Source organism: Cygnus olor, chromosome 15 (genome assembly GCF_009769625.2).
Source record: "Cygnus olor isolate bCygOlo1 chromosome 15, bCygOlo1.pri.v2, whole genome shotgun sequence".
In the NCBI taxonomy this organism is placed as follows: domain Eukaryota; kingdom Metazoa; phylum Chordata; class Aves; order Anseriformes; family Anatidae; genus Cygnus; species Cygnus olor.
In genome coordinates, this window is record NC_049183.1 from 1,893,068 (window position 1) to 1,910,012 (window position 16,945).

Here is a 16,945-nt window from a genome sequence, read left to right on the forward strand (position 1 = left end):
ATGTCTGTCATCAGTGCCCCCAGCCAGTCAGTCTGTGTTGCTTCAGCCAGTCAGTTTTAAAATTCTTTGCTGGTTCTCTTGGAAAAATTCCCTGCAGTTTGTGAGCATGTTGCAGAACGTTTACATAATTATGCTAATATCGTAAGTATAGGTGCAATACGTTTCTCCCTGATCTGCTCTCCTTAATTTAGCTAATAATTTAGCTAATATATTTTACCATACCTTCAAATTTCATGCACAGTGCTTTCTTCCCTTCTTTAAGTAACTGTCTTTGACTCTAAGCACTGTCTTCAAGCTTGTCTGTAGCATTCTTTTACCACATGAACATCTAAAATTTTTCTTATATCCCTGTCTGTTGCTTTTAGCCATTGCCTCTACATGTTCCTGTCATTCTTGTGTGTTCATTTCCTGAGGGAACTTCTCAGGTGTTAAAGATGCTGCTTTTTTCTAATGGATCAAAATGCCTGACTCATTGATCTCGAGATCAAGTTTTCAAAGTTTGGGAGGGCTAAATGTGAAAATAAAGGTTTGTAAAGGATCGTGGTTTGTTTTAGCTTGAAAAAACACTTAAGCTTTTTGAGAAGTGGTCTTCAGTTGTGCTTATATACACACACACAGAAGGAAAAACCAAAGGCAGGCTGTATGTTAGATGTCAGTCTGTAGTAAAATATTAGAGTTTCAGAAGAAATAAAACTGGTGTTTTTATTCAATTGCATCTGGAATGTAGTCATTATAAAAAAAAATTAAATAATTGATTTAGTATTATTTGAGAGATACAGGAAAGGATTTAGTCATCCAGATGGTACATGAGGAAACCAAATTAGAACTAAACGCAAAGGACCTGATTTTGTTTAATCATCACACTATTCTGAACTCCCATTTATCTCATTTTGGAAAGAGATAGCTATAGTGAAAGCCACTAGGTTGACTTTTAGCCTGCTATATTATCATCTTGGGTTTGTCACAAAGAATGTTCATGACAATAGCATTTGAATACTTATTATTGATATGTATATACAGAAAGTACTCTAAGAAAATGTATCTGCACTAGTTACATTTGATTTTTTTCCTTATGTGATTTTCAAATCCTGTTTGCCTAAACATAGCAAGTAACTTCTTAAATTTTTGCTTTTTATGAATGGTTGTTTACAAGTTATGAAAAACAATTAATACAGGCTGGTTAGATTTGAAGATTTGAAACTTGGTCACTCAGATATTTCCTGTTTCTTCTTTTGGCCAGTGACAACCAGCTTATAAAAGGGTTCATAAGCTGGGGTTAGGGAGGGGTTAAGTTAATTCTGCAAGATGCTGATAATGCTTCACAATCTGGGTGGTCAAACCTGACGGTAGCATGTGTGGAGAGGTGGTGGGTCTCCGTTCCTGGAGATACTTGGAACTCAACTGGGTAGGGGCCTGAGCGTGTTTTCCCTTTTAGGTCTGTAGATATTGCTCTTGACAATGTAGTTCACAACTAAGTAGAAACATAAATTTAAATGTTACTAGTGTCCAGTCCTGATTCTGCTTTATATCATCTCTCTGTTTACTGCTAAATTTTGAAAGTTAAATGTAAAATTCAAAAGGAAATAAAATGATGTGAATTATCACATTGCTTTACTGTTGCATAATTAACTTTTTAAAAAAATCTGAATGTCAGGGGTTTGCTTTCCTTGCCAAACTAATCAGTATTTCAGTAAAAAGTTATGAAGGAACTTTAGTTTATTTCATCTTACTACTGTGGTTGGTCTGCTGATAGTCTCGTATAGTTCTTATCCTTCCAAGTGTTTGTTTCTGCATATTTGAAAACTCATTTTGTGGATGTTCAGAATTTTTTTAATCTTCTTAACTGGCCAGTCAATATCTTAACATATTTTATTGCCTTTTTTTGTTTGTTTGTTTGTTTGACATTAAGTTGTATTTTTCTGTCAGCCATGTCTGTATCTAATGTCTGTCTTGTGGCTCCCATTACCTCTGCACTGAGCATTCATGTAACAACTAATGCGTTTACCCCAGCAGTTGAGCAACACGCTGGAAGTACCAACCTCCTTCTGTACACAGGGAACATAAGGCACAGGGTAGATGTGCTGGACACATCTGAAATCTATGCTGACACGGAAACGGAGTGAGAGGAGCTGAGGTACAGTTCAGTGCTTCGCGCACAAAGCTGTACACTTCTCTTGTTTCACAGGCAAAAGCTCAGCTGGCAATATTTCTGTTTCTTAACAGGATTTTTCTCTAATACTACTTAATATCAGAGTCTATTATTTCAAGTGTTATCTCCTTTCGAAGTTGCCTCTATTTTCTTTTTACAGTCGCAATTTTTAAACGAGCATTTCTCAGTCAATACCTTTTCTTTGCTGTTACTTTTCCCTAGATATATTGGTGTATAATTTCTTCAATGAATCTCATTTCACTGCCAGTTCGAACTTTCCTAAGGCCTGTTGGTCTGGTTGTGTAACTTTTGTTCTCAATCCTTTCTGGTTTGGTAGAATCAGTGAATTGAATTGTTGAGCTGTTTACTTCAGTTGCTACCAGTGGTGATGTTAAGTAGGAAGGAATGTATCGGAGAATCTCAGTGTCCTTTGACATCCTTCTCCTGCACGTAGACCCATTCTGTGTTCCTGATTGATGCCCTTTGTGCTTTCATATGTTGTTTTCCCCCAGTGGAGATGACAGTATTCACACAGAACCAAGCTAAAGCACAGAAGTGGTATTTTTAAAATCCTATAGTGTTGTTCGGTATATCTGGTCCTACTGTAATGATTGCATAGGCATACAAGGCATGATATGTTCATGTGTTTTGAATGCTTCGGTGTATTTACTTTTCTAGGGTGGAGTTTAACTATTTAGATAACGTTGCCATGAATGGAGTCTGTTCAGATCATTTTAACCACTGTGCTCTAAGAAGAGTGATTCCAGCCAATATTTTTACACTACAGTAAAAGATTTTTTTTCAGACTTTTTTTTTGGGAGTGATTAAATGGAGTTACATGAAGTAAGTCACTGAAGAGGAAAGGATGCATTCAACGATATGAGCAATGAACTTTTCCTTAGATACTAATTGAACTAAATACTTTTTCAGGCGGTGTACATGATGCCCACTGAAGGAGATGATTCATCCAAAAGTGTTCCTCTAGCATTGCAAAGAGTGTTTTATGAGCTGCAACATAGTGACAAACCAGTTGGAACTAAAAAGTTAACAAAATCTTTTGGGTAAGTTTCAGAAATTTCAATTATTTTTTGTTTTCCTATAACATTTCTTTCAAAAGGCTTTATTTAAAGTAGACTTTTTAGAGAGGTGCAGAAAAATGTTAATACAGCATGTTAATTGCTAGTTTTTCATAGTTTAGGTTTCATAGGTTTTAGTTTAGGTTTTAGTTTCATAGGTTTTTAGTAATAATCGTTCCTAAAGCCAGATGATCCAAAAGTCAGATTGGTGGGGCTACACAGTCATCAAACAAATCAGTAGTGGGATTGGGATTCGTGTTACCTGAAAGTTGTGACACATTTGTCTAAGTAAGATTGAGAACAAAACAAATTGCTGAAATATTGCAGTTCGTGTATTGTTAGTGTCTCAATTGTTTCTGTTTTAAATCTAGGGAAATAACAGTAACTTGTATTTCCAGATTGTTAGTTCAGCACTGATGCTGTTGTAACGCTTCGTTATTATACATCAAAGATGCATGTCTTTTTACCTGTCCACAGTTTAGAAACATTTATCCCATATTCTGTTTCATGATTTAAAGCTTAAAAGGAATACCTGTGGTGTGAAGTAAAGGTGTCAGAGCACACACACAAAATATTTCTTCGCATTTTCTTTACTCTTGCACCCTCTTTTCCTCCATAAAACATCTGTTAAAAGCTTGTTTTTTACTTTCATTTTTCCCCAGTATCCAGTTTGTTGGCCAATATTTCTTTGGTCTGGTACTACTTCTTGTGAGACAGTGTTAAGAAGTATAATTTTAAATCTAGAATATTCAAATATGCGGAAGACAGAATTACACAATATAGCTGTGTTGAGGATATTTTTGTTGTTTGTTTTTTACACTAGTTTGATATTTTGGTTGGGCAGAAGTTGAGAGAAGATGAAGATTAGCATAGCCTCTACAAGCTTTCTCTTTGCACATCCTATGAATTCAGAGGGTTTTTAACTAAAAATTGTTCTAAAAGATTGTTTTTTGCATTATTTTGCTACGTGTGTATTTATAAACTAACCTTTTGTAATAGTGTTGAAAGGTTTTTTTGTTTGAAAAAAAGTTATTAAATTATATGATCTTACATGATCACATAGCTGTCCTAGTGTTCAGCATGACAGTCACATTTCTGAGGTCTCTGATCCTGCAGCTTCTGCTAAAACTTGTAGAAGAGGTCTGTCCTGATAAGATTCTTGTAACCTTACAGCTATTCTCATTTTCTTTTCACCTTTTGAGGCGATTTTAAAATGAAATTGGTAACCTCAGTGCTGTATCTTTATCTGGTGGTATCCTCTTCCTACTGGTACACTGTATGCTTAGTTTATCAGCACTCCTGCTGTCCTGTTACACTATAAAGATTTGCTGATATCATAAATACTTCATCCTGAGTTAGTATCTTAACTGTGTCATCTTCAAGAGCATGAGGAGATCTTTCCTGAGGGTGTTGCACATGCTTAATTTTGTATCTGAGAGTAAGCTTCTGAAAATGTGCTCATGCATGCCTTTGTTCTTGGGAAGGAACTTCTGAATGTCTTTTTCCTCCTTTAAGTCAGAGAGGGAGGGTTCTGACCTTGTGAGACCTAGCTGTATGCTGTGTATATTTATCGGGTATTATGAGTTTCTGTAGAATCTAAATAAGTTTGGCTTTTTTCAGTAGAAAGTGATGCTGTCTGAAGGAGCTCCTTTTTAAAAATCGTTATATTAGTATGTAACCTTTTCTTTGATTTTTGTCCTTCAATCTGGTAAGCGTTTAAAGCCTGGAGATTCAGGAGGCTATTTTCCATTCTTAATTACCCAATGGATTACTTCATTGATCTTGTTCCAGCGGGGACCCCCACACAGTTGTTTTGGCATGCTTTTGGGAGCAGCATGCTGCAGTGTGACAATGCTGATGAGTCACTGAGAAGAGAGTGGGAGGGGAAAATAAAGTTAGTATTGCTCCTGATCAGCCCTGTACTTCTGGCTTCAGGAGCCGGGGTTGAACCTTTGGCTCACACAGGAGCTGAAGCCTATGGTAAATATAGCTTATTTTATATAGTGGGAGTGATGGCTGTTGCAAAAGGAATTGTCAGAGACTTGAACTCAAGGATGCTTTTTAAATATAAAGAGTTTCTAGGAGCAAGTATTTCATGGTGAAACTAAAAACGGCTCCTTTATGCTTCTTCCCTTTTATTTAAGGTAGTAGCACTGAACATCTTGCTGCAGTGTACCATTTCGGCTACTGTGGAGGCATTTTGACTATGTCGCACTCGCCCCTCCATTCACACAACTGCTTGCAAATGTACATACAGTGCAGGTGGTGTTCAGGCAGCTGGGTGCGTCCTTGGAGTTGCTGTGCATCCAAGAGTTAACTGTTCAGATGAGCACAAAGGAGCCAGGATAAGTCCATTTGCTTCCTCTGATGTGCACAAATAAGCCCAGAACGCTACTTAGCTGCACCTGAAGGGCACTCCGTGCAGAGGCACCTAGAAGCATGTTGTGGGAACTTTTCTGACAGCAGTGAGTTGGTCCGAGGCCTCCTCTTGAGTTTTTTGACATGAATTGCAAAGAGGTTTTAGACTAGAAGAATTCTGCTATCAACAGCCTGACCCTGGCCTCTTCCAGTGGCATGGGCTGCTTTCCTGGTACCAGGACCACAGAAAGAAAAGGCACGTTGGGTGCAAAGCAGCTGCCAAAATGTCCCACAGGTTCACTGCCCCTTCCTCCTCTGAGCTGGGCTTACTGAAAGGAAAAATGGCTTTAGAAGCAGGCTGTAGGCCAAGTAAATGCTACAGAACTAAAAAGTATGCGCACCAGGCAGTACTAAATCTTAGAGTCTATACATCTCACTGTATATTAGATTCCTGGTATGAGAAGAAATCATGAAAATGAGTTCTGAGCTGTAAGTTTTCTTTATGGTATGGTAATTTTTCTATTGATTTGCCTTACAAAGGTGGGAAACTTTAGACAGCTTCATGCAACACGATGTCCAGGAATTATGTCGAGTGGTATGTTTTTGCTATTTCTTACTCATGTATCATAGTATTGTCTCTTGATACTGTGTGTATATAATACAATTCAGTAACATTCCTAGTAATAGTGACACTGACTGATTAAATTAAGTCTATATGAATTGAGGCAGTTTTTGCCTTGGTTTATTTCTCTTTTTTAAGAATGGGATTAATTGTGACTTTTGAGGGTGAGGAGTTTGTGAAGGGTAGGGAAGGTTGAAAATAAATAGAACATTTATATTCTAGTGGTCCTTTTATTGTTGTAGAGAGGAATGCAACATTGAACATGCAGGTGTATCACTTAATTTGTGAGGTTTTCCAAACCCAAAAGACGGTAGCTGGGGTAGCCCTCAAAACATTTTCTAGGGGAAAGAAGAGAATTTGGAGGGCTAAAAAAGGAGATGCCAGTATGAATAGACTAAAACTTCATTTTTATGCAAATGGCTTAGAGTTTAATCAGTATAGTAGTCATTTGTATGTGATGACTGAATTCAGCAACTGTGCATGTTTATCCTATGTAAAAACTAATCTTTCTTTCAGCTGCTTGATAACGTGGAAAATAAAATGAAAGGCACGTGTGTAGAAGGCACTATTCCTAAATTGTTCAGAGGAAAGATGGTGGTATGTATTTAATCTGTTAGTAATTTTTAAAATTAACTCTGTTATTTGTGTACATTGAAATTCTATGGTGTTTGTTTTTGTTTACAGTCTTATATCCAATGCAAACACGTAGACTATCGATCTGAACGAATAGAAGATTATTATGACATCCAACTAAGTATAAAGGGAAAGAAAAATAGTAAGTGATACGTCATGATATGCACCAATCAAGTACTTCAACATGTTGGGCTGTTTGTTTTTATTTTTTTTTTTGTTACCAGATGGGTTTAGTACCTGTTTGTTTAGTGGCTGCTGACTTCAAATGGGCTTGATGGTGCTCAGCACTTTGAAAGATCCTTGTTTTAATTTCAGAGGAATGGGTTTTACTTTTTGACAGCTCATTGAAAACATTTTCTGTAGAAAATGTCTTTGCTTATGTTACCCTTTTTCCCCTTCTCCCTTTCAGTTCGCTGTTCCTTCCTGCCTAATTCTCTGAGATATATTTTCATGAAACTCTTTGAATTTAGAGATTTTACTGGTGTCATGGAAGTGCATCAGTGACTTGTTAATAACAGTAGTGTTATCACCGTAGGTTATAATTTATACATGGAGATGAACTTGTGGGTAATAGGTTCGTATTTATGCCTGACCATAGCAATAAGAAAGAAAAAAAGAATAAACTAATCAGATTAGCGTAACGTTGATCACTTATCGGTGGTCACCAAGTATTTGGCATACAAGACATGAAAAAGGATGCGTAAGACTCAAGCAAACAAAATTATCTAGTTTGATACTTAACAGTTGTAGAGAGAATACATTTGGCAGGCAATTCTAACTGATTTTAAAATCTTGGAATTCCTATGTATGCCCCTCCAATTTTGGTGTGTTTCTTGATATTCTTGAACAATATAGAACTTTAATTTTAATTTTTATAAAGACAAATACTCAAGTACAAGTTCTGGTGTCTTAAAATGTTATTTGATAAATATATTGTTAAGCTCCTATGCTAGAGTAAACTTAAATTTTTCTTCCTTTTTCCATATTATTCCCAATCTTTTTCATTTAGTTTTCGAGTCCTTCATTGACTATGTTGCAGTGGAACAGTTGGACGGTGATAACAAGTATGATGCAGGAGAACATGGCTTGCAGGTATTTTTCCTCTTTTAATTTGATTTTTAAATTTTATTTTTGTGTTGTTGATGAAACAAAGCTACAGTGGCCAAAAAACTTTGCTACTGATACAACCATTCTAGATTGTATCAACAACTGATCTTGGTCATTTTTCTCTTCAGGCAAGCTTGTACGTAGTTCCTCTAAATTGCTGTTAGACTTCTCAAAACAGAGCTTAGATTTTAAAAGTCTACTCAGCAATGAATTTTGATTTTGTACCTGTAACAGTTTTAGTGACTAGAATGATTTTACAGTTAAATTCTTTACTGATTTTCAAGACTGAGAATTTATTCAAATCCTTCCTCTAAGAGTGGCCCAGTCTTCTGTGTCTAGTTAAAAAAAAAAAAAAAAAAAAAAAAAGCTCTGAAAGTTACTTTAGAGGCAATTTCTGTATGGTCATCAAGAACATTAGATGCACCTGTGGAATTTTAACTGTTTATGTGCACATTTCTGAGCTTTTCAGTTGTACTTCGCAGCATCCACTGTAGGGAGTAGTAGTCCTTTAAAATTTTTTCTTTTTCTACTAGAGTTTATTTTTGCAGCTTCCCTATAGCAGTTTTTGTCAGTAATGTGCTATATATTCTTAGGTGTTCTCAGAAGGCAGCATAATAGTGAAATATCTGTTGTCAGGATACAGTGGACATGAAATCCTTAATTGATCAGAAATGAGATTTTGCCTCAGTATTCTTCTATAAATTCATTCTATAAATTTCATTTATACCTGAGTTGCTCGTAACATAGTGCTGTGTTCACATGTGCTTCATGAATGGCCTAAATTTGAATGAAATGTTTTCTTGTATGATGCTACTGGAGTAGCTCTTGGGAGGACTGCTGCATTAAGATGGTTCAAAACTGGGGTGGAAGTTAACTGTTCTTTGCACATTATAGTGTCAAGTCAATAAAATAAAAGTTTAAAGAAAAATATCTGCAGCAGACAGGTATTTTGAATTGCTGAAAATCTTACAATTTCAACCCTCTATTTCCTTTAAAATGTCTAGGAGGCAGAGAAAGGTGTAAAGTTTCTCACGTTGCCACCAGTGTTACACCTACAGCTCATGAGATTTATGTATGATCCTCAGACTGACCAGAACATCAAGATAAATGATAGGTGAGTTTGGGGTGGGTTTTTGGTGCATTTTTCTTTGTGTGCTTTTGGTTTTGGATGTAGAATATGGACCAGTTGAGGTATTTTTGTAAACAATAATAATAATAAATAATTAAAAAAGGACGAAATCCTATTTTTGAATCAGTTCCAAGGGGAAGGTGTGTGTACAGGCATATGTTAGAGGTCCCCAAATTGAACGTTAAAGTGTTGAATTTGTCATTCAGAACTTTAATTGCCATTTGTAGCTGTTGTTTTAAACATAATGCAAGCAAATGTAGTTTTTTAATGTAGTTTTTTTCTTTTTCAAAATTAGGTTTGAGTTTCCTGAACAGTTGCCACTAGATGAATTTTTGCAAAAAACAGATCCTAAAGATCCTGCAAATTACATTCTTCATGCAGTTCTCGTACACAGTGGAGATAACCATGGTGGACACTATGTTGTTTACTTAAATCCAAAGGGTGATGGCAAAGTGAGTATTCAAAAACAACTAAACATATTTGTGTGATGTAAATAGATACTTGCAATTTTCATAATGGGCAAATCTTTGCAGTTGTTCTTTCCCTAACAGAAGAGAGTACTGGCATGGTCAGTTAGTGAAGTCAAATCTCTGTTTGATGTAGTTTGTAGGTTGATATTTGTCATTGTTGTTTCTATTCTAACATTTGAGAAACTTGCTTTAGATTTACAAAGACAAAGCAGCAGCCCTCATGTCTAGTTTTCTTTTGCTCTTTAGGGGAGAAGCTTGCATTTGGAGGCATCACTTGCCTTATTAAGAGAGCACCTTCATATTTGCTGTTGGCTTTTGGCAAAAGACTAAGGGAGGCCCTTCAGTCTTCTGTCTGTGTGTTGAATTTCTACACTGAGCAAATTTTATCCAGCATTTCTCAGACTTCGTGCTGAAGCAAATATGAGTCTTCCTAATGGTTCTGTGACTCAGAAATTCAGTATCTTTGCATGTCCAACTGTTACAGGTTTAGGTGACTTGATCAGATTAGATGTTTATGGGTCAGGTGCCTCTTCCCTTGAGCTTACTGGTTTTGTGTGTCTATGACTGTTCACAGTAAAAGGAGCAGTCGGGTTTTACTGTGAATTTGTTTCTATTTGTCTTTCACTATTAATTGGTTTTTATTGGTTTTATTTAAAATTTCCTGTAAACTATTTAAAATTTACAAATAATTACCAGATATCTGGTGCATCATTGCATTGCGTTATTTAATAAAAATAAGGCCAGCTATCTGAACTTTGTATAAAAATGTGAAATACTTCAGGAATAGTCTTGAGATGAATTCTTTGTATAATTATCTGGCTAAAAGGTTTTGATATTCAGTGTAAGATTTTCAGATGAGTCGGAGGTACTTGTGACCTCCCTTATGCTGAGTGCAGGTAGCACAAATTACACCAAACTGTAGAATTTTTTAAACTCATGATGCTTGAAGAGAAATTGTAATTACTTGGAGCTGAAAGGCATGCTAGAAATAGGATTAATTTATCATTCAAGAACATGTTTTTGTGTAAAACGTTATATTTATGTAAAATTTTCTCTCTAGTGGTGTAAATTTGATGACGATGTTGTATCAAGATGTACAAAGGAAGAAGCAATTGAACACAACTACGGAGGCCATGACGATGACTTATCTGTACGACACTGTACTAATGCATACATGTTGGTTTACATCAGGGAATCAAAATTAAGTATGTATACCCTGTGTGTGTTCCAAATTAGATAGGGATAGAGGGATTTAGAGATATATTTGATTTCTGAATTGTTGACAGCCTTCTTATACAAAGGGGCTCCATTAGTTATAGATGGCATCTATAGATTCTGTGGGGATCGACCAGCCTTTCTCTCACTTCTGTAAAGTGTGTTCTAATCCTCCGGCATCTTGTCTCAGCACAGTAAGACAAGACTGTGTATCAGCAGAGTGCTTTAGCCTTAATTGTTTTATAGGATGAAAAATCAGTGACTCATGGAAATTAAATCCATTATAAATATGTAGATACATATATATATTAAAAACAATTGGGTGGTGGTAAATATTTTTTTAAACCTGAAGTGAATAGCTAATTCAGAAGTCTGTGATACATATTTCATGGAAATAGTGCATTTTGGCTCAGGATAGAAAATACTTCTTTTGCCAAAACATGATGATATCAAATAATGTTTTTAATTAAAAGATGAAAAAGGCAGGGTTTTTTTTCTTCAGAGGAAAGTCAACTGTGTATGAAAACCCTGTTTGATGTAAATTTCAAAATGACATCACAAAATTTGCTTTGTAGGTGAAGTTTTGCAGCCTGTCACAGACCATGATATTCCTCAACAACTTGTAGAAAGGCTACAAGAAGAGAAAAGAATAGAGGCTCAGAAGAGGAAGGAGAGGCAGGAAGCTCATCTCTACATGCAAGTGCAGGTCAGCTTTCAAAATAGATCAAGTTGCAATTGCCTTCCAAATAAGTTCAGAATATTGAGCCACCTAAGACAAACCTAGATTTTCAACTCTTGAATATGTTTTGGAAGTAGCATTTGAACTGAAATAATTTCAGTGCCTGTAAGTATATTTACATGTGCACTGAGTACTGATGAAACAAACTGTACTGTGCTGGGAAATCAAAGCATGTTACAGGCATTTCTGTTTTCTCTAGAAGGCCATGAAAAGTTACTTGCAAGGAAAAATAGTAAGTTCAGGTGAAAGGAAAAGGACTAGGTTATTTTAAATGTCTGCCCTGCCACTGCACTTTTATCTCCTTCAGGAATTATTTTCTAAAATTAGAATGTATCTAGCCATAGGCAGCAAGGCTGGACTTCTGCCAAACTGAGCTCATCAAGTAGAAGCAGAAGGAGAGAGTGCTTATATTTGCAATTATCTCTTTGGAAAAGCCAGATGGACTGGATTGTTACGAATTGCCTTAAGGAACCCTGTTTATGGCTCTTTCCAGAGCCCATCTGGCAGAAGAAGAAAAAACCCATTTTCCATTTGCCTCCATGTTTCTTTGCATGTTCTTTCTAGAGTTCTTATGTAGAGCTATTGGTAAAGGTTAGCTTGTTCCACACTACATTTGCAGTAGAACTATTTCCAGTGGAGTGATTAGCAGAGTTGTGTGGTCTTTCTCTCTGTTAAAAAAGAATACATGGGAGCTGTAGCAGATGCAGGAAACGTTTTAGGCCATCCTCCGTGCATTACACAAAACAGTTATGTAGCCTTTTTTTTTTTTTTAAGTGCCAACATTTTTAGAATACATGTTTCCAAGATTGGGATCTAAGTGCAACTGGTGTCTTATTGTTCAGGATTTGTAAGAATTACTGTACATTAATTACTTACACTGATTTGATTCACAATTTTTAAATTCCATTATAATCTGTATACTTGCAAATTTTCTTCATGGGAACACAAATAGTGTGAGCAGTGTGATGCCAACCATAGAGTCAATGACGCTGCATAGGAAAGCATCATAAGAAAATATTGTATTGTGGAGCTGAGTAATATAAATAGTAACCTTTAAATGTAATTTTTCAGATAGTAGCAGAGGATCAGTTCTGTGGCCACCAAGGCAATGATATGTACGATGAAGAAAAAGTGAAGTATACTGTTTTCAAAGTATTAAAAAACTCCACGCTTACGGAATTTGTTCAAAACCTCTCTCAAACAATGGTAAGCTTTTGTAGCTGGCTATATGTGTTTATTTTAGTATGTTATGTTAGTTTTTATCTTCTCCAGGTATTAGCAGCAGTCATAGTTTAGACCTTTTAAAACAGAAGTTCTGTTTGGTTTTAATAAAAGTATCTTAATCTTTTTTGTTTCCTGTCACAACTTTTATTTATGTCAGGGATTTCCGCAGGATCAGATCAGATTATGGCCAATGCAAGCTAGAAGTAATGGAACGAAAAGACCTGCAATGTTAGATAATGAAGCAGATGGCAATAAAACAGTAAGTATTCATTGATAAGTAACATGTATGTTGTCCATGAATCTTAGATTTCAGATCCTAACTTTGGGACATCAGATCTTTATGTGTTTTAATTTAGCCTTTGTCTGGTAAAGTTTCATATTTGAGAAGATTTGGGCTATAGTGGGTTTATTGGGGTGGAAAGGAGGATTGTGGTGCCATGATTCTTCTTCCATGAAGAAAAGACATAATCATGGTTTATATCCTAGATTTTAAACGTAAATGTCTTTTTAGTCTTCCATTATTTGGGCAGAAACAATGGATTTAATGAAATGTATCGCTGAAGATGTAAAACATTGTACTTAAATACCACAAGAAAGGGATTGGTTTCACTGTCCTCTATTTTTTTATAGAGTGAAGTAATTTTCTTGCTGTAATAGAGATAACTGTAGGTATACTTTTAAATGAAAAAGAAATAGGTCCATTTTAAGTAAAACCTATCATTTGTGCTTCATTAAAACTCTTAATTTTTTTCTGTCATTGTTTCTCTTCTCATAAACTTTCTGTCACTAGTGCAGCTAAAAGAAAAAAAAATCCCACTCATAAAGTATGTCAGAAAGTTCTCATATCTGATGAAAATGCAGATGTTAGTTTATATTATGTTCTCTAGAGACTTTTTTCTTCTTCCACATCTACATAGATGATTGAGCTCAGTGACAATGAAAATCCATGGACAATATTTTTGGAAACAGTAGATCCAGAGATGGCTGCTACTGGAGCAACATTACCCAAGTTTGATAAAGATCGTAAGCATATATGCTAAAACTCGAGTAAATGCAAAATACTTTGGATATTATCTCAAGAAACCTTGTGTACTTGTGTTTTTCGATGATGTCAACGATGTACCCATCAAACTACAGTGCTGAAATTAGTTTGTCTCGTGCATTTTTTTCCCTTCATTTCTTTTTTTTAAGTGCAAGGTGTGTTTCAAATGCTTTTAGAATCACTGAATATTTTTTCATAAATGCAGGTAGATTTATATAAATTCAGTATTTAAGAATATTTTAAGGGCATTAATTAAATGAATAAAGGAAAGACACACTTACTTTGCTGTTTAAAGAAAAGTACCTAGGTGACTATTTCCAGACATAGTCAAATACTCCTTAGGAAAAAAATAAATCTTGTCTTAATTTCTAGATGATGTAATGCTGTTCCTGAAAATGTATGATCCGAAGACTCGGAGTTTGAATTATTGTGGACATATCTACACACCTATATCCTGTAAAATACGTGAGTTCTAAAATTCAATTTCATTATTATAATTGAAAAAATTTAGAGACAATGGATTGTATATCTAATTTATTTTTAACAATTAGTTGTTCTATTGAAGTCAAATGTAGGCCACAGAGTGAAATTTTGATTTCTCCCAACACCAGTGCTGGTTCTCTGGTACGCTTTTCTTTCCCATGTTGTCAGTGAAACTTTCTGCAAGGCTGACAGTTTTGCCTTAACACAGCATTGGTGGTCAGGTGTTTTTTTTAGTTTTACAGTATTCTTCAGGTGTTGCTGAACATAAAAAGTTGTTTCAGACTTACTGTAAAGTTTTGTGATATGATATTGCTCCCCAGTTTGTTTTTTTCTTTTATTTCAGGTTATTTTGCAGAATGGACCTTTGCAATCACTCTTAAAATAGTCTTATACAATTTGAGTACTCTTGTACTCATTTTCACAATGGTAGCCTGAGAATAGCTGCTTGGGTTTACTTAGCTGTGAGCCTTGGTTTTCATATGTATCCATTTAAGGAATTCAACAAGTAGCCACCAAGTTAAGATACTTTGTCGTTTTGAATATCTCATTCTGTTGATTTGTACATGCTTCATGTTTTTGCGTTTTATCCATGTGATTTCAAAAAAAAAAAAATTAAAATCCATCTCTGAAGAAGGAACACTGTAATTTAATTTCCTTGATCTTGGATGGCCTTGCACATTTTTTTTGTTGTTCAGATGAAGTGGAAGGAAACCATAAAGTCTCTCTCTGGGTTAAATCTCAATATGGGCAGCTTTAGCCTAGAAGGTTCCATTCCTTAGAAAGGCATTTTAAAACTATTTAACCAGAACAAAAGAAAATAGATTCTCTGTTACTTTACAGATAGGTCTTGCAAGCAGTTACAGTGCAATGCATTTCACACTCCTTTTCTTTTCCAATAGGTGACTTGCTTCCAGTTATGTGTGAGAGAGCAGGATTTCCACAAGAAACTAACCTTATCCTCTATGAGGTTTGGATCGATAGACTTGTTTATTGTAAAAATCATTACTGCTGTACCGGTAGCAAATTTTGGGGTCTTTTTTTTTTTTTAAGGATGAACCACTGTTTGATAATGTTCTAAATCGTGGATAATAACAAAGAAATAACCAAGTAGGTTGAGATGCAAAGCTTAGCATGGCAGTTGTGACCTAACGTTCTCATGTACAACGCAGTTAGACACAGTTCTGTCACTTGTAAATCCAGTCATTCACACAGAAGTGTGTGAATTCTCCACTTGCATCTGGAGAGTTTGTGGAATTGCAATCTTTGGGACATTTCCAGCACCTGAAGGAATGAGGCCTTGAGCAAACTGCTCTAAACTGGAAGTTAGCCCTGCTTAGAGTAGGAGGTTTAGCTAAAGGCCTCCAGTGGTTCCTTCAAATGAAAATTATTCCATGATTCAAAATGCACGTCTCTGAACTTTTGATATTACACATCTGTTTCACTGTGTTATCTTATATACTTAAGTACATTACTAGCGTTCCCAACTCTTTAAAAGAAACCAAATGGTGAAACTCTACATTCAAATTGAAGTTCAATATTTAAAAGGTGCATAAAAGCGACTAATAATATTACATGCATGTTATAATATACTGTGAGGCATGATTCTGTTAACAAGGTTCTGTCAAACCAATACATTTTTCCTGAGAACTGAAGGGATGAATATTTTGACTTGATCAAGTAAAGGTGGTAAAGTATTATGATTTAACATTTTTGTCATTTACATTCTGTAGCTAGAGGGTGGGAAAAAAAGGCTTTATTGGTTTAAAAAAAAAAACAGCGATAATTTATAAGTCATAAGTACTCTTATTAGTAGGTTTGAGGTCTACAGTGCTGCAAGAGAGTATCAGCAGATAGTTAACTTTGGAACAGATTTAAAATCAGAAAACTAGAAGTCTGAGGCTTTAAAAACAAAACAAAAAAATCTCTACACGAACTCCTACATGTGCAGCTTTGCTAGTACAAAATCTGTGCATATCCTCCGAAACTCAGTGTTAGAGGAGCTATGCTGCCAACATTATTGGCCATTGTATTTTCAGTGCCCCTCTTGGATGGATGAGTTGAGAAAATGTTGCATCATCTCCTTCCTTCCACAAGTTCAAAGTCAGCAGACAAAATACTTTGTCTGCTAACATATTTCTATTACAGAAATAGTAAATCTTTGCAACTGCTGTATTTATTGAGTACCGAAGGTACAGATCTTGCCAAGGCAAAGTTCTTACTATAGTAAGAACAAGGAACTGTTTTTGTGTATTTTGTTAGCAGTCCTGCTGTTCTCTCTGGTGGTTCCAGGGGCACACATGCAGTTCCATGCTATAGAGCAGACCTGTCAGGTACTGCTGTATGGATTTATTTTCAAAAATCACATGTGCCTTGCAATATGCAAAACATTTTTACTCCTTTACAGGTCAGGGTTGCATTTGTTTCTAGTTATAGGCAGGTGCTTTTATCTCGGGAGGTTATCCTACAAGTAAAAATAATATGTATATATATATTTTATAATATAAGCATTTTTAATAGGGCTTTGTTGTCTTTTTAGTGTGTGTTCCTTTACAAATGTTCTGCATTATTAAAATTAGTAAGCATACTTAGTATGCTCCAATCTTTCTGGAAGCTGCAGGAGTAGAAAATTAATCTGAAATTCACAAAATTTCAGTGGTATGATAATAATGATAAAATACTTCAAAATTAAGATAACTTG

At 35.5% G+C, this 16,945-nt stretch overlaps 1 protein-coding gene across 2 annotated transcripts in view; it reads left to right on the forward strand.

The window, feature by feature from the left end:
• The window catches only part of USP7 (ubiquitin specific peptidase 7), a 72,612-nt gene that overhangs the window by 43,117 nt on the left and 12,550 nt on the right, over positions 1 to 16,945 (forward strand). For both annotated transcript variants that reach the window (XM_040574420.1, XM_040574421.1), the window contains exons 7-20: positions 3,080 to 3,210; positions 6,124 to 6,178; positions 6,722 to 6,802; positions 6,890 to 6,980; positions 7,848 to 7,930; positions 8,950 to 9,059; positions 9,370 to 9,526; positions 10,605 to 10,749; positions 11,335 to 11,465; positions 12,570 to 12,704; positions 12,880 to 12,981; positions 13,640 to 13,745; positions 14,137 to 14,229; positions 15,147 to 15,214. In XM_040574420.1, the coding sequence (XP_040430354.1) occupies positions 3,080 to 3,210; positions 6,124 to 6,178; positions 6,722 to 6,802; positions 6,890 to 6,980; positions 7,848 to 7,930; positions 8,950 to 9,059; positions 9,370 to 9,526; positions 10,605 to 10,749; positions 11,335 to 11,465; positions 12,570 to 12,704; positions 12,880 to 12,981; positions 13,640 to 13,745; positions 14,137 to 14,229; positions 15,147 to 15,214 (1,488 nt within the window). The remainder of the gene's footprint in view (positions 1 to 3,079; positions 3,211 to 6,123; positions 6,179 to 6,721; positions 6,803 to 6,889; positions 6,981 to 7,847; positions 7,931 to 8,949; positions 9,060 to 9,369; positions 9,527 to 10,604; positions 10,750 to 11,334; positions 11,466 to 12,569; positions 12,705 to 12,879; positions 12,982 to 13,639; positions 13,746 to 14,136; positions 14,230 to 15,146; positions 15,215 to 16,945) is intronic.